The sequence below is a fragment of the Trichosurus vulpecula genome, chromosome 1 (assembly GCF_011100635.1).
Source record: "Trichosurus vulpecula isolate mTriVul1 chromosome 1, mTriVul1.pri, whole genome shotgun sequence".
Lineage (NCBI taxonomy): Eukaryota > Metazoa > Chordata > Mammalia > Diprotodontia > Phalangeridae > Trichosurus > Trichosurus vulpecula.
This window is the reverse complement of record NC_050573.1, coordinates 37,203,963-37,227,853: the sequence shown is the minus strand read 5'-3', so window position 1 is coordinate 37,227,853 and position 23,891 is coordinate 37,203,963. Positions and strand designations below refer to the sequence as shown.

The following is a 23,891-nucleotide window of genomic DNA, read 5'->3' as shown; positions in this document are numbered from 1 at the left end:
AGGTTCTCTCCCTCTCTCCTCTTTCACCCATCTCCCATGATGAGGAGGCCCTTCTCCTGACCAAGGATAACCCCTCTACCTGCACAAACGAGCTCACTCCATCCCATCTCCTCCAGCAGATTGCCCCCCTCCCCGCCCCATCACCCCCACACTCACTAATCTTCAGTCTCACCCTATCTCCTACCTAGAACCAGGCCCACATCTCCCTCATCCTGAAAAAACCCTGCTACCCCTTTGGTGGAGGCCCCATCATGCCTGGATTGCTGCAGGAGTCTGTGGATGGGTCTGCCCGCCTCCAGGCCCTCCCCAGGAGACAATGGCAGGAGTCAGCCCCCATGCCCACTGGCAGCTGGAGGGGCTGAGCACAGAGATCGCCCTGGGAGTAGGAGAGGCCCCTCCTATGGTGAGGGAACATCAGTGTGGTATGTGCGTTTGTATGCACGTGCACATGTGTATGTGTGCATGTGTATAATGTGTGTGCATGTGTACATGTGCATGCGTGTGTATACACACGTGCCCTTTTTGAGGGAAGGCAGGGCAATTGGGGTAAGTGACTTGCCCAAGGTCACACTGCTAGTAAGGACACATGCACACTCTCTGCTCAGCCTCCTCTCTATCCCCCAGGCCCTACCCGGGGCCAGGACCTACTCTCAGCCTCCTGGTAGAGGACCTGGGCCCGCTCCTGCTCCAGCCGGGCCTTCCTCAGCTGCTCCAGCTCGTCCCTCAGCTGCTCATTGTCCACCAAGGCTTTCTGTTTCTGCTTGCGCTGCTCCTCCAGCTCCGCCTCCAGCCCGTTCACCTGGCCCTTCAGCTGTGTGATGTACCTCTGGGCCTGGGTACAGGGAAGGAGAGAGTCAGGGATCCCTCAGCCCTCCCCAGCACCCCCTTGCCCTCCACCCCCAGGGCTCAAGGAGCCGGCGCCACCAAGACTGAGTGACCTGGGGCCAACCTCTGCACCTCTCCGTGTCCCCGGGCAACTCAGAGTAGGTGCCAGCCTGCACTGGCAGAGGGCTTTCCTCATCTGGGAGGTCCCTAATGAAATCACAGCTCTACTCCCTATCCCATTATGAGTCTGATTACACACTGTTATGTAGTATCATTATATTGCCATTCAATCATTCAGTTGTGTCTGGCTCTTTGTGATTCCTTTTGGGGTTTTCTTGGCAGAGATCCTGGATTGATTTGCCATTTCCTTCTCGGGCTCATTTTGCAGATGGGGAAACTGAGGCAAACAGGGTTCAGTGACACACCCAGGGCCGGGATCACACCAGGGCAGGACCTGAACCCAGGTCTCTGCAGATGCCCAGGCTGCTAGAAGACCTTGCATTCCTTCCCGCCACAACCCACTGTGTCCCCACAGACACTGCTGATGACGATCGAGGTACCACAAGTCCCTCGGTGCAGAGGGAACCGACCTCTAGTTTGATCTTGTCTAGTTCAGCTCGGAGCATCTCGACTTCTCTCTTCAGGTTCTCAATCTGGAGGTCCCTGTGGGCACAGGGCGGTCAGGCTGCGCTGGGGCGGGGCCTCCCCAAAGGCTCCAACCTGGGTCCTGGGCTCTCCTCTCCATCCCTCCCTCCCTCTTTCCCTCCTCTCCTTCCCTCCTTCTCTCTTTCCTCTTCCCCTCCCTCTCTCCTCCCCAGTCCTGTGACTTAATTTGCTTAAGGAATTCTCAAGGAGGAAACTCCCCCTCTCAATGACATCGGCCATATGACTCCTACTCTTATAGAAATTGCCCAAGGTCACACAGCCAACACACATCAAAGGACCTTGGCCCTCTTCTCTCCACCCTAGTTCTGGGCCTCATCCCCTCTCATCCGGGCTCCTAATCGGTCTCCCCACCACCAGTCTCTTCCCCACTCTTCCTCCTTCCTCCACATAGTTGCCAAAGATTCTGCCAAAATTCAGGTCTTTATCACCCTGCCCCCGACTCCCAGGCCCTACTCAATAAATTCCTCTCTTTGGAATTCAAAGCTCTTCCCAACCTGCCCTTTCCTGTCTTTGCAGTCCTCTCATACCTTACTGTCCTCCATATACTCTATGGCCTGGCCACACTGGTGTTATTTGCTGTTCCTCATATACAACCCTTCATCTCCCACCTCTGGACCTTTGCTCTTGCTGTGCCCCAGGCTTAGAGTGCCCCCCTCTCTCCTCACCTCTGCCTCTCAGAATCCCCCATTTCATTCCAGGCCTGGCCTAAGAGCCACCTCCTTCATGAGGTCTTTCTGGATGTCCCCCTCCCTCCCCAAACTACCATGTATCTATTTTGTCTCTAGTCGGTACTGACTATCTAGCTATATACTGTCTCCCATTCAAATGTAAGGTCTTTCAAGGCAGAACCTGTTTCAAATGTGTCTTTTCTATCTCCAGTGTTCAGCATAGTCCCTGGTACATAGTAGGATCTAACAAATGCTTGCTTATTGATTAAATTGTAACTTGAAGGATTCATCATGCTGTGGTGACTGCCCTAGGTACCAGAGCCACTAGTCAATGGCTCTGAATCAAAATGTGAGAGAAATGACATTCAGAATGGGGACCCCAAAAGATATTCAGTTATAGTCTGTGTTCCCTATCTGCTGGGAAAGAAAACAAGCTCATACTGCATAGAAAAATGTCTGACAAAGAGGGACAAAAGAGGTCTTTAAAGGGTTAATAAATATTACATTAAATAGGACGCGAATTAACCATAGTCCCCTCTCCCCAAACTGTTCTGGTTAAAGCACATTTTATTGTGCGTTTGTTCAGATTCCAAAGGGCATCTTTCAATTCCTACTTCCCCAGCCCCTGCCCTTCAGAGTACTGGAAGGGACCTCTCATAGGTTACTGAGTTCAACCCCCTCATTTGACAGAAGGGGAAACTGGGGCCCAGAGAAGTTAAGAGACTTGCCCACAGTCACACGGCTACTAAGTGTCCAAGGCAGGATCTGAACTCAGCTCTTCTGGATTCCAAGCCCAATGCCCTATCCACTACACCATGATGCTACCTTCATGAGTTTAAACCCTGGGAGGAGAGAGGCAACCCTACTCAGCCTTCATTCTCCCAGACTGAAGCAAGAGCCCCAGTTCTAAGCTCTGCAAATGGAGTCTTCCCTTCTGCTCCTGAGGATGTGGGCCCCTCACCTATCATCCTTTACTGTGCCATTGGGGGGCCCAAATGTCTGGTCAAAGAGGTCAGCCACCACCTGTGAAGAATCAAATCGCTGTAAGGACCTTTGAGCCACTCGGCATCACCCCTCCACTCCAGGAGAAGCCCGAGGGATAACAGCAGCCGCAGCACGCATTCATTCAGCAGGGAGGCCCTCTTGGGATGACTCTACCCTTTCCCCATGCCAGGGCCAGGCCACGCATGCGATAACCTCCCAAGGGGAAGGGCTCAGGCAGCGGGAAGCCGATGGCTAGCAGGCTCTTACCACGGGTTCTCCGGCCGGTGGGGCGGTGCTGATCTCAATGAGATTTTCTGGCTCCTCATCCTCAGGAGCTTCTTCAGGGATCACCACCACTGGTTTGATGTGCTCGGCCAGAGCTGAGGCCCGCAGAAAATTGGGAGGACCCTAGGGAAGGAAAAAAAAAAAACCCAGGATGCTTGGAATGGGAGCCTTAGGGCCACAACAGCATATAGTACAAGTCATATCTGAATGACAATCCCCTTTATGGGAGAAAAAAGCACTTTCTGCCCTTCCTTGCAGATGTGGGGGACTACGGGTATGGACCACTGGATGGACGGTCAGACTTGGTTAATTCTAGACTGCTTCCCCCACCTCTTCTGTTACAAGAGATGGCCTTCTGGAGAGGGGACGGAGAAGGAATATATTTGGAAATAGGGTGCAAAAAAATCAAACTATCAATACACTTTTTTTGGTAAAGGCATACTTAACAACACCCCCAACAAATGGTTAACCAACTAACCGCTCCTTGAAGGCAGGACCCCCAAGGCAGCTCATTCTACCTTGGAAATTACACCCAAGGTCCAGCCAAAATCTGTCCTTCCACAATGCCCCCCCTCCCTAATTGCTCCTGGTTCTGTCCTCTAAGACCCACCGAACAAGGTCAACCCCTCTTGTGTGCAACAGCAGCCCTTTGGATATTTGATGACAGCTCACATGGGTCCCCAAATTTTCTCCTCTCCAGGCTAAGTGGTCCCACAATCTTAAACCCATCTTTGTATGGCCTGGTCTCAGTCACTTGTCACTCACTGTTCCCTAACTCTAGAGCCACCTGAACTGACCAATCCCATCTGGGAGCTGAGAACACAAGATCTATCCCACCCTGCTTGCTTGGGGATCTCAGTGCACCATAGCTGGAGGGGGCAGGGAAAGGCAGATCCCTACGTGGCAGTTAGCCAGGGTCTGCACCCCTCAGAGCCTTGCTTAGGGGTCTACTGACGCTTTCAAGGGAGAGTGGCAAAGATACCTCTGGCAGCCGAGGAATCTGGATGAGACGTTTGAAGTAAAGCATGTCTGAGGCCCTTCGGAAGAAGTTTCTGAGGCTGTGGACAGGGAGAGGCTGGTGGTTAGAAAGTGGATAGGTCAGGCTAGTGCAGGGCTTTTTAACCTGGGGTCTGTGAACTTTTTTTTAGCAAATGCATTTAAATACAATTGGTTTCTTATATAAACTCACATATTTTATTTTGCACATGTAAAAACATGTTTCTGAGAAGACATCCCATAGGCTTTATCAGACTGACTGCCAAAGGGATCCAGGACATGACTAGCAGAATTAGGAATTCCAATCTAATCCATACTGGATCATTTTTACTTAGAAGTCTGATTTTCTTCCCTCTCTTCGATAAGGTGGCTAAAGGTTTATCAATGTTATTAGCATTTTGAAAGAACGAGCCTTTAGTTTTTTGGTTTATTATTTTCTCCTTTGATGTTCAAGATTTCTTCTTCTATACTTCAAAACAAATTCAATTCAAACAGGCATTTATTAAGTAATTACCATGCCCATGAAACAGTGGTAGGCACTGGAGTTACAAAGACAACCTTAAGATGCTTGTGGGGTAGGGGCAGAAAAGAGAACGTACACAGATAATAAGGATTCCTGACCTGGGGCAAGTGAACTTGTTTTTAAAATATTTTTAAAGTTTTATTTCAACAAAAGGCTTTTCTTTTTGTATTGTTGTGTATTTTATTTTAGTTATTTAGAACTTTGTTCTGAGAAGGGCTCTGCCAGACAGCCAGAGAAGATCGTGATTCAAAAACTGTGAAGAGCCCCAGATATACAGGAGAATTTGATGATGAAAAACTAACAAATGGAGGGGGTTAGGAAACGTTTCCCATAGGAGATGGCATATAAGCTGAGCCTTGGAGGAACCTAGAAATTCTATGAGGTGACGGAGAGGAGGGAGTGTGTTCCAAACACGAGGGCTAGCCTGTACACAGCAAAGAGGGCTGAGCTCAAGGGACACCAAACAGACCTTCTTCAAGCACTGACCTATCAAATCCCAACATCTCCCCCTTCCCAGAATCGCCACAATGGGAGGGGAGCCAAGGAGGGCGAACCGGGCCACTTTTCTCTTGAATGTGCCGTAGGCCACGGCTGCTTCCTCGGGGCCTGCCTCCTGTTACCTGTGAAACTGCTCATGAAAGCGATCCCTGTGTCCCTGTAGCGTGTCGGCTGGCAGACCTGAGCGAGCAAGAATAACGCTTTATGTTTGTTCACAAAACACTGTAAAGTTTTACGTACACGAACGTATTTACATTACCACCCCCATTTTATAGATCAGGAAGCTGAGGCTCGGATAAAGAAAGTGGCTAGGCCGAGGGTATGTGGCAGTGAGTAGCGAAGCCAGCCACGGGACTTTGGGCTCCCAGCAGTAATACTCACGAATGCTGGCTTTAAGATATTCCAGGTATCATAATTTCCATTTTAAAGATAAGTAAACTGAGGCTGAGAAAAGTTAACTGCCTCGCCCAGGGTCACAGAGCCAGTACGTGCCATGGCCAGGGCTCGCCTCTGGGTCTTCCTGCCTCCAAGGCTGGATCTCTATTATTGTGTCATGTTGGACACGACAGGGTCCTCATTATCCCCATTTCCTAGATCCAAACTCTGAGGCAAAAAGACGCTGACTGACTGGCTCATAATTACACAACCAGTGTCAGAAGTGGTATCTGAACCCAGAACCATCAATCCGCCTGTCATGCTCCGCTGACTCTCAACCAGGATCCCCTCCCGGTCCAATGCTCTCACCACACACTACATGTTGCAAATGCATCTGCTTTAGATCTGAAGGCAGCGTGTCACCTTCTGGGGAGCCCAGGGGGATGGGAAGGATGGGAGACCCCAACAGGAATCCACCTGCCCCCCGCCAACTCCACACAAAGCAGATCTCCTGCCTCTTCTTCCGCCCTTCCCCCTTTCCATCTCTGTAGCGGAAGGAGGGGATGATGATGGCCACAGCCAACTCTGAGGGCCAGGGACTGTGTCCAGCCTGTCTCTACATGCCCAGTGACCAGCTGGGGGCCTGGCAAACAGCAATAACTTGGTTCTCACCTGGAAAACACCCCTCACCATACTGGCCAGGCAGGTGGGCCATTCATGACAACAATATGCCTGCAGTGTTTTAAGGTTTACAGAATGCTTCACACAAGCTCTCTCTGCTTTGTGGTTCAGTCCTGCCTGACTCTCCATGACCCCCTGGGAGTTTTCTTGGCAAAGACACAGGAGTGGTTTGCCATTTCCCTCCCTAGCTCCTTTCACAGATGAGGAAACTGAAGCCAACAGGGTTAAGTGACCTGCCCAGGGTCCCACAGCTAGTAAGTATCTGAGGCCAAATTTGAACTCAGGTCTTCCTGATTCCAGGCCTGGTGCTCTGCCCATGTGCCACCCAGCTGCTCTCTCTCCTTTGAGCATCGCAATTCTGGGAGGCACGTATTACATGTACCATCACACCTCTTTTACAGATGAATCCACAGAGGTTCCAGAGAAGGGCAGTGGCCTCTCCCAGGTCACATAGTAACCACATTCTGAGGGAAGACTCCAAGGCAGGGCTATTCTGATTCCCAGTCCATCCCTCTTTTTTAGCGCCTCCCACACAGGAGGTGTTGGGTGAATGTGCGCTGAACTGATGTGAACTAAACAGTCAATTCTCAATTACTCATCCATTCAACAAACATTTGTTAATTAATTAATTATCTGTGACAATGGAAGGCAGAGATGAGGTGGGTAAATAAAAATGCTAGATGATTCAAACCCGATTCCTAGCTGCCACTGGAATGCATTGTGCAATTAAGAAAATTCTATTTGTTAAGAAAAAATACACTCTTGGTTTGGCTTAATATTAAAATTAAGTTATTAAGGCATTAATACTAATACGGTCATTAATAATATGAAAATCGAGTCATTAAAATGAGCCCGCAGCTCATGCTGATGACTTTGTGGGCAGAGGGGCACGGTGGTGTTTGTGACAAGAGAGACTGGGGCAGCTAGGTGGCACAGTGAGTACAGCACTGGCCCTGGAGTCAGGAGGACCCAAGTTCAAATCCGGCCTCAGACACCTGACCCACTTACTAGCTGTGTGACCTTGGGCAAGTCACTTAACCCCAATTGTCCTGCCTTCCCCCCTCCAAAAAAAAAAGGAGAGAAAAGGGACCTCAAGCTCACGTGGGGTTAAAAAAAAAAAAACAGCTGCCCCCTATAATCTACAAAGTGGGGAATGGGTAAATGAGGCTGGTGGGAGCCGCCTTGCCCAAGCCATTCACCTAGCTCTGGCTGAAATGGAAGGCTCTCACAGAACATTGAGCCAGGCCCCTCTAGTGACCTGCTGCTTGTGTGGGTGACAAACCCCCCAGGACTTCAGGGCCCCTTGTGAGGCCAGGAGAGGGGGTAGGGAGGCTGAAAGACAGGAGAGAAGGACTCACAGGAGTGGAGTTTGAACATGAGCTTGACCGTATAGTGGTAGAGGTGGCTGCAGTCCTGGATCACCTGGATGAGGGGGGCCAGGCGGCACTGGCCCGATGCCATCTGAGACACGGCGATGGCCGTGTTGAGCTGTCGGAAGACTGACAAAGGAGAAAGCTGTGGTAAGAAGATGGGAAAGGATCACAGCTGCAGCCAGTGGGGACCTCACCTAGCCCAACACCCTCAATTCACAGATGTGGAAACTGAAGTTTAGGGAAGTTTAGTGACTTGTCAAAAGCAATAAACAGAATTTGAACCCGTGTTCCCAACCCCAAGTCCAGTGTGCCTCAGGGTTTAGGGGCCCCTTCCAGGCTGTCTGCAAGGTATCAAAGGGGAAGTGATGGGGGGACCCTCCTCTCTAGATGCCTGGCTGCTACCAAACTTCAAAGTCCTTGGAGAACCAGAACAGCCCAGGAAATGAGGGGTGGGAGTCTGCCTCCACCCAGGTAGAGGCTCAAGGTTACACCGGCACTAGAGGGTGCACTAGAGGGTCCTTGGCAGCCTCCAGGCCACACAGGGAGGGGCTTAGTCCCCACACTGCTCCCTGTCCCAGGGGATGGTTCTGCAGGGGTGGGACACTTCCTCCCATGACTGATAAGCACAAGATCATAGATTCAGAGCTGGAAAGGTCTGAAGAGGCCAACTAGCCTAGCCCTCCGATTTACAAATGAGGACACTGAGACCCAGAGAGGTCCGGTGATTTTCCCAATGGTAATACGGGCATTCAAACCCAAATTTTCTGTCTCCTAATCTAGCATTCTTTTCACAATGTCCTGGTCAGAGACCAGTTGGGACATATGCCTCTGAGTGACCTGTGATAATCTGGGCAAGTTTAACCAGGCCTACACAGAGGGCGATTTGTCCCCTGCCAATGTCCTCCAGGCAGCTTAGGCCACCCTCAGGAGCCAAGAAGAGGCAGGGAAAGAAGAAGGGTTAGACTAACTTTGCTTTGCTCGAGAGGAAAGACTTAGAAGCAAAGTGAGTAATCAATCGACAAACATCTATTAAGCGCCTACTATGCGCCAAGGCACTGCACCAAGTGCTGGAGACTTAGGTTCAACGAGGACCAACTTCCCAGCAACCAGAGTCTTCCCAGAGGGGAGGGGGGCGGTTTCCCTCAGTGAAGCTTTTCAAACAGGGATTAGTTTATCGGTGTACAAGCAGCAGAGGCGAATTCCTGGTCAGGCCTGGGGGTCCCTTCTAACTTTCGTGATTCTATTCCAGGCCCCACCGCCAAGGCCTATGGGACATTCCTCTCCAGTGCCTACAAATGTCACTTTATAGGGTACAACACCCTCCATCCCCCAGTCCACCTCTGCCTCTTCCCTTCCTCTTAAAAACAAAACTGAATCACCAGACGGCTTTGAAGTTGCCACCTAAAAAAACCTGCCAGGCCAGTAAAACTATGGGAGCTTCCTGCCAGGGACGCCGCTCCTGCCCCTCAGCCTGGGAAAATCCAAACCTGGTTATCTTGGATTCCTCCCGCTAGGGACAGGGGAAGGGAATGAGCTGACAACCTCCCCCAGGCCTCTTTCTGTCTTTCTTTCCTTTCTTGGTCTTTATGGGATGGGATTATGTTCAAATGCAGTTGTTGGGGGAACTGAAGAACATCTTCAGAATATGCATTAGAATATGCATTAAAATTGAATATGCATTAATTATCTCAACGGGGAAACGAGAGCTAGTGTTTATAGCGTTTTAAGGTTTACAGAGCACTTCATGTGCGTGTTCTCATTTGGTCCTCATAACCCCGGGAGGTAGGCCGCTATCATTATCCCCACTGCATAGGTGAGAAATGAGGCACAAAGAGGCTGGCACTTGCCCCAGAGTCACACAGCTAACTAAGGGTCTGAGGCAAGATTTAGCTACGAAAGTGTGAACCTCACAATCCTGGGTGGTAGGTGCTGTCATTATCCCCACTGTACAGATGGGGAAACTGAGGCACGGAAAAGGAAAGTGATTCGTTTGGGGTCACACTGCTGGGTCGGAACTCCATTCCAGGTCTGCTTGTCTCCAAGTCTAGTCCTCTGACCTCGGTGGCAGGCAGCTGCCAGCATCAAGGTTCCCTGGCTTATCTGCTTGGCTGGGGGCCTGGGGGGTTGACCCACGTTTTTCTGTCCTCGTCTGAGAGGAAGAGTACGGCAGGGGGCCGTGTGCTGAGAAACGTGGCCTAGTGAACTACCTTCAAGGGGATCTGTCCTACCTGCTCCGAGGGGTGGGGAGGCTGTCCTCCTTTACCCAGGCCTCAGATACTCACTGGCTTGGAAGGATGCCCGGCTCAGCTAACAGGCCTGGCCGCGTGCCCTCTTTCTTCCCTCCCCCACTCCACTCTGGGAATCCGGGACGCGCCACCCAGACCCTGGGTCGCCTTCCTTTCCTTTCCTGGGAGGGCTCACCTGATTCTGAGAGCTTCAGCTCACAGTCCATGTAGTCAAACATCTCCACGGTGAGCTGGAAGCTAAAGGCCAAGACAGAGACGGGAACAGGGTTGGAGGAGGCCAGGCCTGCGGTGGCACAGCCCAGGGCTGGCTGCAGGGGCATGGTCTTTGAGACGTGGAAGAGAAAGGGACCCTAGGGATCATCTGGTCCAGTTCTGTCATTTTACAGATATGGAAACTGAGGCCCAGAAATGGCCGAATTTGTCCAAAGGTACTATGGCTGAGCAGAGATTTGAACCCAGGGCTCATGATTCCAAACCCAGCACTGTGTGCACCATGCTAGGCTGCTTCACACTGAGGAAACACCACACACACACACACACACACACACACACACACACACCCTCCTCTTGGGCACTTATGGTAGAAATTGACACTGTTTGCTGAAAAAATCGAGGCTATTCCAACGACCGGTCTTAGCTCCAGAGAAGACAGGATTTTCCTCTTTTGGAGGAGAGGGGCGGGGGCCCACGGATACAGAATGCTGTGCACACTGGTTGACTGACTTTGCTCAGGATCACTAGAGCTCCCAGAGGGTCCCTAAAGGCCATTTGTTTCAACCCTGTTACTTTACATGAGGACAATGAGGCCTCGGGAGCTTGAGTGATTTGGCCAAGGCCCCACGGGCAATCAGCATCAGAGGTGAGATTTGAACTCAGGGCCTCATTCCAAATCCATTCTGTTCTTTCTACCAAACCACACTTTTACCTTGTAACAAAGGCAAGCTCATTACAGACAGAGCGATTTGGAAATGATTTGTCATGTGAAAACAAAAGGTATAAATAAAACACTTTTTTAAAACCTCAACTGAGTTTACAGGAGAGAAGAGAGGAGAGAGACAGAGAGAGGAGAGAAAGAGACTGGGTTTTGTGTGCATGTGAGGCAGCCTAGCACAGTGCAGAGTACTGGATTGGGAGTTAAGGGTCTGGGTTCCAATCCTGCTTCAGATGGTTTCTGCCTATGTGACCTTGGCCAAGTCACTCAATATCTCTGGGTTATGATCTTTCAGTTTCCCCTCCTCTGTGGCTCTCAGTGAGGGTTCAAGCATCAGTAAGAGGGCCTGACTTGGAAGCCCTCCCTGCCCTCTGCAGCCACCTGGGCTACAGCGCCACAAGGTGTCAGAAACATCTGGAGGAGCTCTGGGCTCTGAAGCGGCCCCTGCTGCTGCTGCTCCTGTTAAGAGCTAAGGGCGGAGTTTCCCAAGCTCCCTGATGACTGGATTTGGGAGGAGGCCAGTCACCCCAGTCACTCACCTCCCAGTGGCCCAGCTCCTTCGGCCCCTTCTTAAGCAACCTCTCCCCTGATCTCAGCTCTCTGGCCCCTTTCTGTCCAGAGGCCCCAGGCTTCAGGGCTATATAAAGCTAGAAGGGAGGGCTTCCCCTCCATAGGATAACTGACATTGACAGGGTACCTAAGCGCTTTACAGATGGTATCTCCTTCGAGCCTCCCAGCAGACAACTGGGCCAGGTAAGTGAATAATGATTCCTTTGTTAAATGTGAGAAATGTGAAGCTCCGAGAGATTAAGTGACTTTCCTGCTTCACATAGTCAGGAAAGAGCAGAGGCGACATCATCACCATAATTGTTGTAAGGTTTTCAAAGCACTTTACAGTTATTATCTCATTGGAACCTCACAACAGCCCCGGGAGGGAGGTGCAGTTATTATTCCCATCTGACAGACAAGGAAACTGAGGCCAAGAAAGGGTGAGTGACCTGCCTAAGGTCACACAGTTAGGCAGTGGAATAGGTAGAATTTAAAACCAGCTCCTCCTGACCCTAAATCCAGCACTGTTCTCCTTTTTAGGGCATGCTGGTGAGCCTGTCAGGGGCCAAGATGCTGACTGGGGTAGCAGGTTCAATTTCCGTCCTCTTTCATTTACACAGATGCACCACCGGCCAGCACAAGTGTGTCTCTGGTCACGAGAAGGCTGAAGGAGCCTGTGAGAACGGCTCTGAGGAAGCACCCGGGGGAAGCAAAGGATTCTGGGAGATGAATGAGTGGGCCCATAAATATGTCTGGATGACTGATGAGTCCATCATCACTTCCTTCTGTCTCAGAGGCTGTGCTCCTAAAGAAACCCCCCTCCTCTGGCCCTGCCCCAGGCCCACAGCCTCACCCTTGGGGGCCAAGTCCCAGAACCCTCAGAAAACTCACATGTTGTTGACATCTGTCCCAGCTGCTTTTTCTAGCACTTCATCAGTCACCTCCAGGCCTGGGGGGAATTGCAGATGCTGCCAAGAGACAGGGTAGGGGGAGAGGAGAGAGTGAGAGGAAGGGGCGGGGGAGAGACAGAGAGAGAGGAGGGAGGGAGGAAGGAAGGGAGAGAGGGAGGGAGAGACAGGGAGAGAGAGAGAGTAGAGAGAGGAGAGAGAAAGAGGAGGAAAGAGGAGGGAGGGAGAGAGGAGAGAGAAAGGAAGAAAGAGAGGAGAGAGAGACAAGGGAAAGGGGGAGAGAGAGATGGGGGGGGGACAGAGAAAGAGGAGGGAGGGAGAGAAGAGAGAAAGGAGGGAGGGAGAGAGAAGAGAGGAGAGAGAAAGGAAGAAAGGAAGAAAGAGGAGAGAGAGACAAGGGGGGTGGGGAGAGAGAGAAAAAGAGAAAGAGAAAGAATCAGGCTGTGACTCAGAAGCCTCTTGGCTGCTCCTTGCCCCACATCCCTGTGGAAGACCTGGCTCTGAGCCAGATCTCACCTGCCTCTCTGGCGGCTCCAGCAGGGTAAACCACTGTGTTGGCTCCCAAGGCCAATCAAGCTTGGAAAGAAAGCGCACACTGAGCAGGAAGGCCAGGTAAGACTCCAGAAAGGACGTCCAGATTCTACACACAGAGTAGGCTCTTAAAATCTGACATTAAATAAATTAAATCCAACAAACATTTACTGATGTGAACCAAGTAGGGGAAAAAAAACCACATTTATAATTCTTGGCCATCTCCCACCTCCGTGCATTTGCACAGGCCACGTGTGTAAGGCTCTCCCTCCTCACCTCTACCTCTCAGGTGTTCTTCAAAGTTGAACTCAAATGCCACCTTCTATGTGAAGTTCTGATCCCCCCAAACATTAGTACCTCCTCCCCACCAAAAAAAAATTACCTATTTCTTCTGCATGAAGTTTTTCTTGCTAGTGCCCTCCCTCCCAAACTATCTCATATTTGGCTACTTTGTACATATCTGCATTTGTCTTGTGTTTGAGGCAGCGAGGTGGCTGAACGGATAGAACGCTGGGCCTGGAATCGGGAATATCCAAGTTCAAGTCTAGCCTCAGACACTCACTAGCTGTGTGATGCTGGACAAGTCACTTAACCTGTTCAGCCTCAGTTTCCTCATCTGTAAAGGGACCTCCCTCATAGGGCTGTAAACATTTAGCACAGTACCTGGCAATAATGGGTGCCACAGAAATGTTGGCTATAACTAGCTACTGTTTTATGCGCACTTGTGTCCTCCGCTACAGTGTAAGCTTCTCTAGGGCAAGGATCATTTCATTCTTTATACTTGTACCCCCAGAGCCTAGGTCATAGTAGGTGCTTAATAAATGCTTCTTCATTGCTCTCTATTGCATATACTTATGTAGGTGTGCAAATGTTCTCTCTCATGATACAACATAAGGCCTTTGAGAATAGAGGCTGTTTCACTTTTGTCTATATATTCCCAGTACCTATCAGTAACTGGCATACAGTAGGTGCTTACTAAATGCTTACTGACGGAATGACTTGCCAGACCTATGTAAATAAAGAATATAAACTCCTTGAAAGCAAGGAATGTTTCATTCTTTGTATCTGTATCTCTAAGTCCTGATCCAGCGTTTGGCATATAGTAGGTGCCTAATAAATGCTTGTTGCTACATTTGCAACAAACATGATTAAATATGTACATCTTGTCTCCCAAGATCTTAGGTGCTTACTAAATGTTTATTGTTTGACTAAATTACTGAAATTATGTAAATGAATAGCATTATTTTTATTTTATTTATATCATTAATTATTTATGTTATTACTTTTTAAATTTCATTTTTGTCTTTCTATTTCTCTTATCTAGCCCAGTATTGGGCTCATGTTGCTGTTGTTCAGTCATTTCAGCCAAGTCTGACTCTTCCTGCCTCTACTGGGGGTTTTCTTGGCAAAGAAACTGAAGTGATTTCCCATTTCCTTCTCTAGGTCATTTTACAGATGAGGAAACAGAGACAAACAAGGTTAAGTGACTTGCCCAGGGTCACACAGCTAGGCAGTGTCTGAGGCCAGATTTGAACTCCTGAAGAAGAGCCTTCCTGACGGCAGATGCTTTAATGTGTACTTGTTGGATTGGACTGGAAGACAACTTAAAATACCACTAAATTGAGCCATGTTTGTGCTAACTTAAAAAGCGCACATGTGTCTGCCTGTTCCTCTGACAGATAGAAGGGTCCTCCAAGGTAAGGCTGACTGTGGAGCTTGAGCTAGCCGTTGGAGCTGGCCCAAGCAGCATCAAACCCACCCTCAAACCACCATTTTTAAACAAATTCCATCGGGGTAGAGGGAGAACCTTGAGACACTAGAGATCCTGGGACAGCAGCCTCCCTGGTGCAGAGCCCAGGCCCCCAGGACACTGCTGTTGGGGAGCCGGCCACAATGGCGGCAGGGAGGAGCTCATCTGCCATGTGTGGGAGGGGCAGGAAGGTAAGACTAATTATCCTGGCTAACTGGCTGCTAAGCTGCATTATCTCTAGACTATTAAAGGAATGCAAGCACTATTCATGCCCTCTAAATTTCAGCGCCCTAACAAAAGCCCTAGCTGCCTCACCCTTGTTATCAGTCTGATGTTGTTTCACTTATCAGGGTTGGTAGTGGGGCAAGCTGGACATCAATTAGAAGCAGAATGGGGATTTCCAAGATGTGCTGAAACAAATTTACCAATGAAATTATTTTTAAAGGCTTGAGAAGCAAACAAACAAACAAACAAGCCGGCTATCGTACAAGGCTCTGTGCAAAGAAGAATCCTTCTCAAATAGCTTAGAATCAAATAGAACAGGGCGGCAGATTGCGAGCTGGACCACCGTGTCCAAGCCCCCATTTCACAGATGGAGAAAGTGAGGCAAGTGGCTGGCCCAAGGATACACGGATAGCAAGTGCCTGAGGCAGGATCTGAACCTAGGTCGTGCTGACTCAAAGTCCAACTTACTCCAGGTGGAGTCAGGAAGACCTGAGTTCCAATCTGGCCTCAGATACTTAACAGCTGTTTGATCCTGGGCAAGCCACTTAAGCTTTCTCAGACTCAGTTTCTCCACCTCTAAAGTAGGAATAGAAATAGCACCGCCCTCCGAGGACTGTTGTGAGGTTCAAATGCGATGATATTTGTAAAGCCCCTGGCATGGTGCCTGGCACATAGCAGGTACTTAACAATGCTTGTTTCTTTCCCCAGCCCCTGAACCTGTCTGGATGCTGAGGAATGGGCTCAATCCCTCTTCCCCAACCAGCACTGGCGTGACATTTTGAGGGGAAGAGTGGGTCAAGGCATCTGTCCAGTGTCATGATGGCACCGGTTTCTGGACAACCCTTTGCCAACATCTAACTGGAGAATGTGGTTGGGAAGAGGGAGGAGCGATGACATTGTCGGGGCGTGGGAGCACCGTGAGGTCAGAGGTGACACAGGCTAGAAGGTACCAGACCAAGGAAGACCCCTCCAGGACCCTCCCTCCTGGCCCCCGGATTCTAGAAAGCCAATTACCTTGAGATGGAAGGAGATCTTGGTCAGCAGAAGTTTAGTGTAAATGGTCACAAGGTGTCCATAGCGGTCATGTAGGTGGCCCTGCCAAGAGAAAAGGCCACAGCAGCTGGACAAACGGAGCAATAATAGAGCGCGGGAGGACTCAGAGAAAACACGAGGAAGTCAGAGAAACCCGGGAAGACTTAGATCAACTGACTCGGGGAGAAGTAATTCACACAACGACCACCAAGAACGTACAAGAAAACAGCCCTGGGGGAGCCCGATCTACACAGGGACGAACTGTGACTGCGGGGAGCAAGCCTGCCTCCTCTTCCCAGAGAGGTAGTGGAATAAGGAGTACGCTGCCAGTTAGACTTGCCTGGCCAGTGGCTGACTGGCTTTGTTTTACTTAGCTGTGCTTCCTAGTTACAAGGGAGGGCTCTATGGGACAGTGCGGGTGTGCCTGTATAAGAATGGGCATGATTTGGGCAGTGACATAAAAATGTAAGTACATGTGTACACATTTAACATAAATATGTGTGTACACAAGCATATAATATAGGTATATATCATAATATATACATGTATATATACATCTATGTAAAAAGAAGGGAGGAAGAGAGGACAGATTCATGGAAGGAAGAAGGAAGGATGGAAAAGGAAAGAAGTGAAGGAAGGAAGAAGGGAGAGAGGAAGGAAAGGAGAGAGGGAAGGAAGGGAAAAGGAAGGAGAGATAGAGGGAGAAAGAGAGAAAAAGGATTGGCCTCGTGATTTCACTGGTATGGGGAACTCCCAAAGAGCAAACTTCCTCCACCAGTGAGAATCCTCTTTGTACCTCTGAATCTTGGAGAGCTGTTTGAATCTGCTGAGTCAATAAGCATTTATCAGGGGCCTCCCCGGTGCCAGGCTCTGTGATAAGCACCAGGGATACAAAGAAAGGCAAAAAGCCCAACTCCCCAAACCCAAGAGCTGAATGCTGCTCCTGAGGTGCTTCCAGTCAGAAATCGGGAAGGGGAGGCGCTCGCTCAGGAGGCCTCAGAAAGGCTTCTTGTGAAGGAAGAAGGGGGGCCTTCCAGGCATGGGTGACAGCCCAGGATCCCATGGCTATGATGTATGTGTCAGAGGCAGGACACTCCGTCTACTAAGCCATGCTGCCTATATAAACACATACATTTCATAAACAGAAATGAAATCGCCGGAATCAGAATGAGTTCAGCTGGCCATGAACTGTGGGAGATGGAAGACGACATCACGCCTTGTAAGGCCAGAGGTCGGAGACAGTGGAACAGAAGCAGCCCTGTCAGATGGGCCAAAGGCTCGCCTCTCAGAGCTGACCCAGGGATGGAGGGTACGAGAGGCAGATGTGGGTTTGAGAACAGAAGAACCTCCTCACTATCTGAGCTGTCCACACGTAGCAGGGGCTGCCTCGGGAGGGGCTGGGGACCACCCTCGCTGGAGGTGTTCAAGCTGAGTCTGGTCACTGGTGGGGGGGTGGGGTGTGGGCTGGAGGAGAGGCCTCAGAAACCCCTTCTCCCTTGGAGCTCTGGGACCTCAGGCAATACAAGGCACTATTTACCCATTAAAATATGCCTTCTTTTCCATTAATGCATTTGTGCAAAGCCAGATTTTCTACACATACATACATATATATGCATATATATATTTCCTGTTCTAAAGCCCCTTCCAGCTCTGACAATCCCTGTTCTAAGGCCCCTTCCAGCCCTGACAATCCCTGTTCTAAGGCCCTTCCCAGCTCTGATATTCCCTGTTCTAAGGCCCCTCCCAGCCCTGACAATCCCTGTTCTAAGGCCCCTTCCAGCCCTGACAATCCCTGTTCTAAGGCCCTTCCCAGCTCTGATATTCCCTGTTCTAAGGCCCCTCCCAGCCCGGACATCCCACATCCTAGAATCCACTCTTCTCCTGACATCCCTCCATACCTTTCCCAGCTCTGACAGTCTGTGCTCTCAGGCTCTTCCCAGCTCCGGACCATGCGATTCCTTCCTCTCAGGAACGGTAACCCCTGATAACCCTGATTGCTCTCTCCCTAGGCTCTCTGCCTCTCCTTTAGCTGCCCATCACCAGTTTCACCCCAGAAACCCGTGGGAGAAGAGAGTGCCTCTCTCTGGGCAATGGGCCAGCCTCGCGTGGGATGCCTTCTTGAGAATGCTGGTGGGCAGACACAGCTTGGCCGACTGCTGACAGACACAGGCCTACATGTGTGCCCCAAATCATGGGGTTCTTCCCGAATGTCTACCCAGGCCTAGACCCCAGCATGGGCCCTGGGCCTCCAGCACTGTGTCTGTTCTTTTTAAAAGGGCATTAAGAAAGGCACACCCTTCCTAGCAAAGTCCTCCCTCGGAGACCCTCCCTCCTAGAACAGCTCCCTATTCAGCTGCTCTGTTCTCCATCCCCAGCACGAGCTAACACAATCCATCGTGGGCAAGCACTGATCTGGAGATGGAAGCGACCTTTGAGGCTGCCTTCTCCAGGTCTCTCATTTTACAGATGAGAAAACTGAGTCCTAGAGAGGTAAAGGCCAAAGGGAATGTCAGGGCTAAGAGAGGCCTTAGAACAGGGGATATCAGATGGAGGATTCGAACTCCGGTCCCCTGACTCTCCACTGTGCCAGCCTCCTCTTCACTCAGGAGAATGCTCTTCCTCCTAGGGCTTAGAAGGGACTCAGGAACCCAGGTATGGAAATGGGCCAGGGCTCCAGAAATCCACTACGGATCCAGGGGCTGGTTCCCCAAAACTAAGGAATCAGACGCATCCTTCAAGGGAAAAAAAGGGGGACCAAAAAAAGGGCAGCTGATTTCTACAGCAAACTGGCGGCCCAGTGCACCTACTGATGGACCTGGCTAATGTTTTATTGTTTGCTGAACTGCCTTTTGCGGGGAGGGTGGGTCGGTGCATTGGATAGCGCACTGGGCCTGGAGTCAGGCAGACCTGAGTTCAAATATGACCTCAGACACTTACTAGCTGTGGGACCCTGGGCAAGTCACTGAACTTCTGCCTGCCTCAGTTTCCTCACCTGTAAAATGTGGATAATAATATCATCGACCTTCTCAGGGTTTTTGTGAAGACTGGATGAGATCCTAATTGTAAAACATTTACTTCTCCCAGTTCCTGGCACACAGTAAGTGCTATGTAAATGCTAGCTATTATTTCTTTTTAATTCTTTGTTCCAAGAAATGGCTCTCCGGATACGAGACGGGAAGGAATATATTCAGAAACGAGGATGACGTAAAAAGGAAAGATGTCAAATAGGAAAAGGAAATGCTTGTTGGATTGATGGAGAAATAAAAAGCAAATGTAATAGACTTTTCCCCCTTTTTAAACATATTTCTATTTTGCTAAATATTTCCCAATTATATTTTTAAAAATTTAATATTCTTTTTAAAAAAAATATGAGTTCTAAATTCTCTTCCTCTCCCCTTACCACCCCCCCCCAACAAGGCAAGCAATCTGATATTGATTATACACATGAAGTCACACTGAGGCAGTCACTGAAAACCATGTGAGGGCAGAAAGGGAAGGGGGAAGGGGGCAAACTGATCTGCCTTCCGCTAAGCTCCCCCCGCCCCAAGCCTGGTTCTTGACACTTACCCACAGATCTCCAATCTCCCGAATATTGCTGCGATATCTTTGGCAATCATGGAGAACCTAGAACAGAAAGGAGGAGAGGAGGATGGGAGAAGGAAGCTCTCAGCGTGGTGGCCGCTGCTGCAGAGGATGGCCGGCGATCTCTGCCCAAGAGGGCCAACCCCAGGGGCCAGCGGGGGCACTGAGTCACTGCCTGAGACCCTCAGGGCTTAGTCAGAGACCGGGGGAAGCAACCCCACCCCTAGGTCCTCTGGGATGATTGGGGAGGGTGGAAGCAGAGGAAGTTGGCTGGTGTTCTACTCACGTTGGGGTGTCCGTCTCGAAGGACTTTATGGAGGACGTGGCAGAACTTCCAGCTGAGAATGGAGCTGCTGGGGAGGGGCAGGCCGATGGCATAGGACCAGAAGGTGAAGGCCCCCTTCTCATGATGGGTGCCCAGGATGATGCCTTCTCAGAGGTCAAGGTCAACGCAGGGAGGGATCAGGCTCACGTTCAGATGTGCACAGGGGGGTGTACACAGTGTGCTTAATAAGGGTTTTCTCAGTGAATTGACCTTTTTTGGGGCAGGGGGAGGTGGACCGAACAGCTCTGGTTTGCAGGGATTTCCTATCAAAGGCTGCACGTCACTGTCTCCCCACATCCGGCCGTCCCTTTGTCCACAGGTAGGAAGGTAGGAAAACCATGGATGTAGAACTGACAGGTACCTAAAGGGGTCTCCAATCCAACCTCCTTGTTACAAGGAGGAGGAAACCAAGGTCTACCGAGGGAAGCCCAAATACCAGCATGAACGTGAAGCCTTTCCTAATCCCCGCCCCTCGCCCCCCAACTCAGCTTGTATTTACGCTATGTGGGCACCTAGGTGGCCCAGTGGATAGGACACTGGGCCTGGAGTCAGAAAGACCGGAGTTCAAATCCAGCCTCAGACACTTACTAGCTGTATGACCCTGGACAAGTCACTTAACCTCTTTTTCCTCAGTTTCCTTATCTGTAAAATGGGGATAACAAATAGCACCTACCTCCCAGGGCTGTTGTAAGGATCAGACGAAATATCTGTAAAATGCTTAGCAGAGTATTTGACACACAGTAGGTGCTTAATAAATGCTTGTTTCCTTCCACTTTGTATTTGTTTTCTTTACATTAACTTTTTATATACTTATACAGGTGTTTGTCAGCTCCCCTGTTAAAATGTAAATTCCTTGATGGTAGGAATGGTTGGTGTCATTATTCATATTTGTGTCATTATTCCACATTTGTGTCCAGCTCCTGGCATAAAGCCTGGAGCATAGAAGAGATTTTATACGTATTTGTTAATTTGAATAAGTGACTTGCCCAAGGTCGCACAGCTCATAAGTACCAAAGGGAGGATTAGAACCCAGGTCCAGTGACTGTAGATCTGGACTATTATCCACTGCACCACATTCTTCCTTCAACAAGAGAGCATCATGCATTGGCAAAGCTGGAGACGCTGGAGTCTGGGGCGAAGAATTCAGTGTCAGAGGCCTGAGTCTGAGGGTAAGCTCTGCCTCTGACTACCTGTGGCAGCGAAAGGCAGAGAGCTGGGTGTGGGGTCAGAAGGCCTGGGTTCAAATCTCATTTCGGAGACATACCAGCTGTGTGACCTTGGGTAAGTCAGCTTCTCTGGGCCTCAGTTTCCTCAGGAGGTTAAATGGCCTCTGAGGTCCCTTCTGGACCTAAATCTGTGATCTCATCATCCTGGGTAAATCCCTTTACTGCTCTCAGCTATAAAATGAAGGGGTTGGACTGGGTGGCCTCTAAGGTCCCTAGGCCTTCATCCTCCTGGGTCTCAGTTTCCTCATTTGTTAAATGAGCTGGCTTGACTAGATAGATGATGTTTGGGGTCTCTTCCAACTCTAAATCACGGACTTCTATGAACTCCCCAAGGAGAGGGTGGAAGTTCCAGGGAAAGCTGAGTCTACAGACTGCCCTGGGATGCCCAGAGCTGATCTAGAAAGCCACACCTGCCTTGGCCCCAGTCTCAATAAATGACAAACCTCACCAAACTGCAGGAAGAATGGATTTCCTGAGGGGGGTGCTTTCATTAACTATATCCCTACTACAGTATCCCACTCCCAAGGAAGCATGGTGACATTTTCTCCTTTCCTCCCAGCCCTACCCCTTTCCTCAAGGGATCCAGAGCAGAGGCTTCTGGGAAGGATACGCCGTGCATGCTTTTCCTTCACTGGAGCTTCCTGGGTGTTGATGGCTTTGCTGATGCTGATCGCCTATGAAAGAGAGAACAGCAGAAGTCAGACACCTGTCCAGGGTGGCCATTCCTCCCACCATTATTTACAATGGACATTTATGTAAGGTTTGCAAAGCAATCTTATCTTGTTTGATCCTCACAATGACCCTGGGAGGGAGGCTTTATCATCATCGCCATTTTAAAAATGAAAAAAAAAAAAAAACAAAACAAAACCCTGAGGGTCACATAACTAGTAAGTTTCTGAGACAGGATTCAAACCCAGACCTTACTAATCCAGAGGCCAATGTTCATTCATGTTATTATGCCACCTAACCTGCCCACAAAAGGAATCATTCCCAAAGCTGAGAAAAGAAATTAAATTCCTTCTACCAGTTAGATAACCCTAACCATCAGAAGGTGGAGATAGAAGAAGAGAAACAGTAATATTCCAGATAAATGGATTCTGGTGTAGTCTCTCTGCCTAAAAAAAATGTCAAAGTGTTAATTCGCTGTTCTCTGTCCTCCTCCCCAATACTCTCCCTGACACAAAGAAAGACAGACAGACAGACACACACACACACACCCTGAGCCTCCAGAAAGCTGCTAGGGCTCAGGAGATACTGGAAAAACCAGGAGCTATTTATTGATGAACAAGAAATGCCCTCAAGTTCACACATCCTACTGTGCTAAAGCTTCACACAAGGACTCCCTTCTTCTCCCCCTCCCCCCAGGAAGGGAGGGAGTCGGCTTTGTTGTTGTTTCTTTTCCAACAGATGGCTTAGTGTCTCACCCCAGTGATAACAGGTTTCCACCCTGGGGCAAAGCCACCTCCAACTCCCAGCCACCTCTCTACCAGCCCTCTAAGAGCTCACAGCTGGTGTTCCTTTCTCCTCATCGCCCCCATAACCACTCGCTTGGATGGCTCTGGACCTCCCAGGAAACCAAGCTATTCACAGGCCCCACATGTCTCACCCCAACAAGAGAAAACCACAAATTCTGCTTCTACCAGCAGGGCTCAGGGCCTCAGAGGAGGGAGGAAGATCCCACAAGGCACAATCACTGCCAAGAACCATAGCCTGGAAAGCCAGATAAGATCTTTCTCCTTTGGACCTGACTGGTGACAGACAGAGACAGAGGACTCTTCACTGATGGAAATGCTTGTCTATGACGTCATCTTGGCGAGTCCCTTGTGGAGGAGAAGTGACTCGGCCAGGGTCACACAGCTAGGATGCAGTGGGTCTTTCTGATTCCGAGGGATTCTGCACTCCCACAATTTCTCTCCCAGCTAAGTTTTGAGGTTGGCAAAAGTCTTTTTCACCAAAAGGATCACAGGATTCTGAATTGGAAAGGAACCTAGAGGTGAATTAGGGACAGCTAGATGGTGCCATAGTGCACAGAGAATCGGGCCTGGAGTCTGGAGTTAGGAAGACCTGAGTTCAAATCCAGACTTGGACACTTCCTACTAGCTGTGTGACCCTGGGCAAGTCACTTAACCCTGTTTGCCTCAGTTTCCTCATCTGGAGACAGAAATTACAAACCACTCCAGCAGCTGCCAAGAAAACCCCGAATGGGGTCACAGAGAGTGGGACATGACTGAAGAAAGATTGAACAACAATTACAAGTCCCTCAAAAGAACATAAACTGCTTGAGAACAAGGACCGCTTAATGTCTGTCTTTATACCCTCAGGGCCTGGAGCATAGTAGGAGCTTACTAAATGCTCCAGAATCCTCTGATTGACCTCCTGCTCCTCCTTAGATAACAGCTGTTTGACCACAGCTAAAGTCTTTCTAAGTGTCAGGTCCCTCGTGTGTAAAACAAGGGGGCTGGACCACCTGGCCTTGGGGACCTTCCAACTCCAGAGGTACAATTCTATGACTCCCTGGGCAGGGTACTGCACCCCCAGCTCAGGACAAGCACTTCAATAAATCCTTGCTGAAATGAAATCAGTTTGAGAGTGGTTGGGGATAAAAAAAAAAATCATCACCCGGTGGCAGCTGTGACAAGAGGTCTTATCATGAGGCAGCGCTGGGCCTGGCACAGAAGACCTGAGTTCAAATCTGACCTCAGACGCTTATGA

The 23,891-nt window shown here is 49.8% G+C and overlaps 1 protein-coding gene across 1 annotated transcript in view; it reads right to left on the bottom strand.

The window, feature by feature from the left end:
• HIP1R (huntingtin interacting protein 1 related) overlaps positions 1-23,891 on the bottom strand; it is a 75,095-nt gene that overhangs the window by 19,870 nt on the left and 31,334 nt on the right. Inside the window, exons 2-14 of the mRNA XM_036765148.1 lie at positions 21,790-21,853; positions 19,915-20,057; positions 19,614-19,670; positions 16,029-16,109; positions 12,492-12,568; positions 10,296-10,357; positions 7,860-8,000; positions 5,568-5,625; positions 4,411-4,486; positions 3,411-3,551; positions 3,121-3,182; positions 1,416-1,488; positions 649-832 (exon numbers count right to left, since the gene is read on the bottom strand). Of these exons, the coding sequence (XP_036621043.1) occupies positions 649-832; positions 1,416-1,488; positions 3,121-3,182; positions 3,411-3,551; positions 4,411-4,486; positions 5,568-5,625; positions 7,860-8,000; positions 10,296-10,357; positions 12,492-12,568; positions 16,029-16,109; positions 19,614-19,670; positions 19,915-20,057; positions 21,790-21,853 (1,219 nt within the window). The remainder of the gene's footprint in view (positions 1-648; positions 833-1,415; positions 1,489-3,120; positions 3,183-3,410; positions 3,552-4,410; positions 4,487-5,567; positions 5,626-7,859; positions 8,001-10,295; positions 10,358-12,491; positions 12,569-16,028; positions 16,110-19,613; positions 19,671-19,914; positions 20,058-21,789; positions 21,854-23,891) is intronic.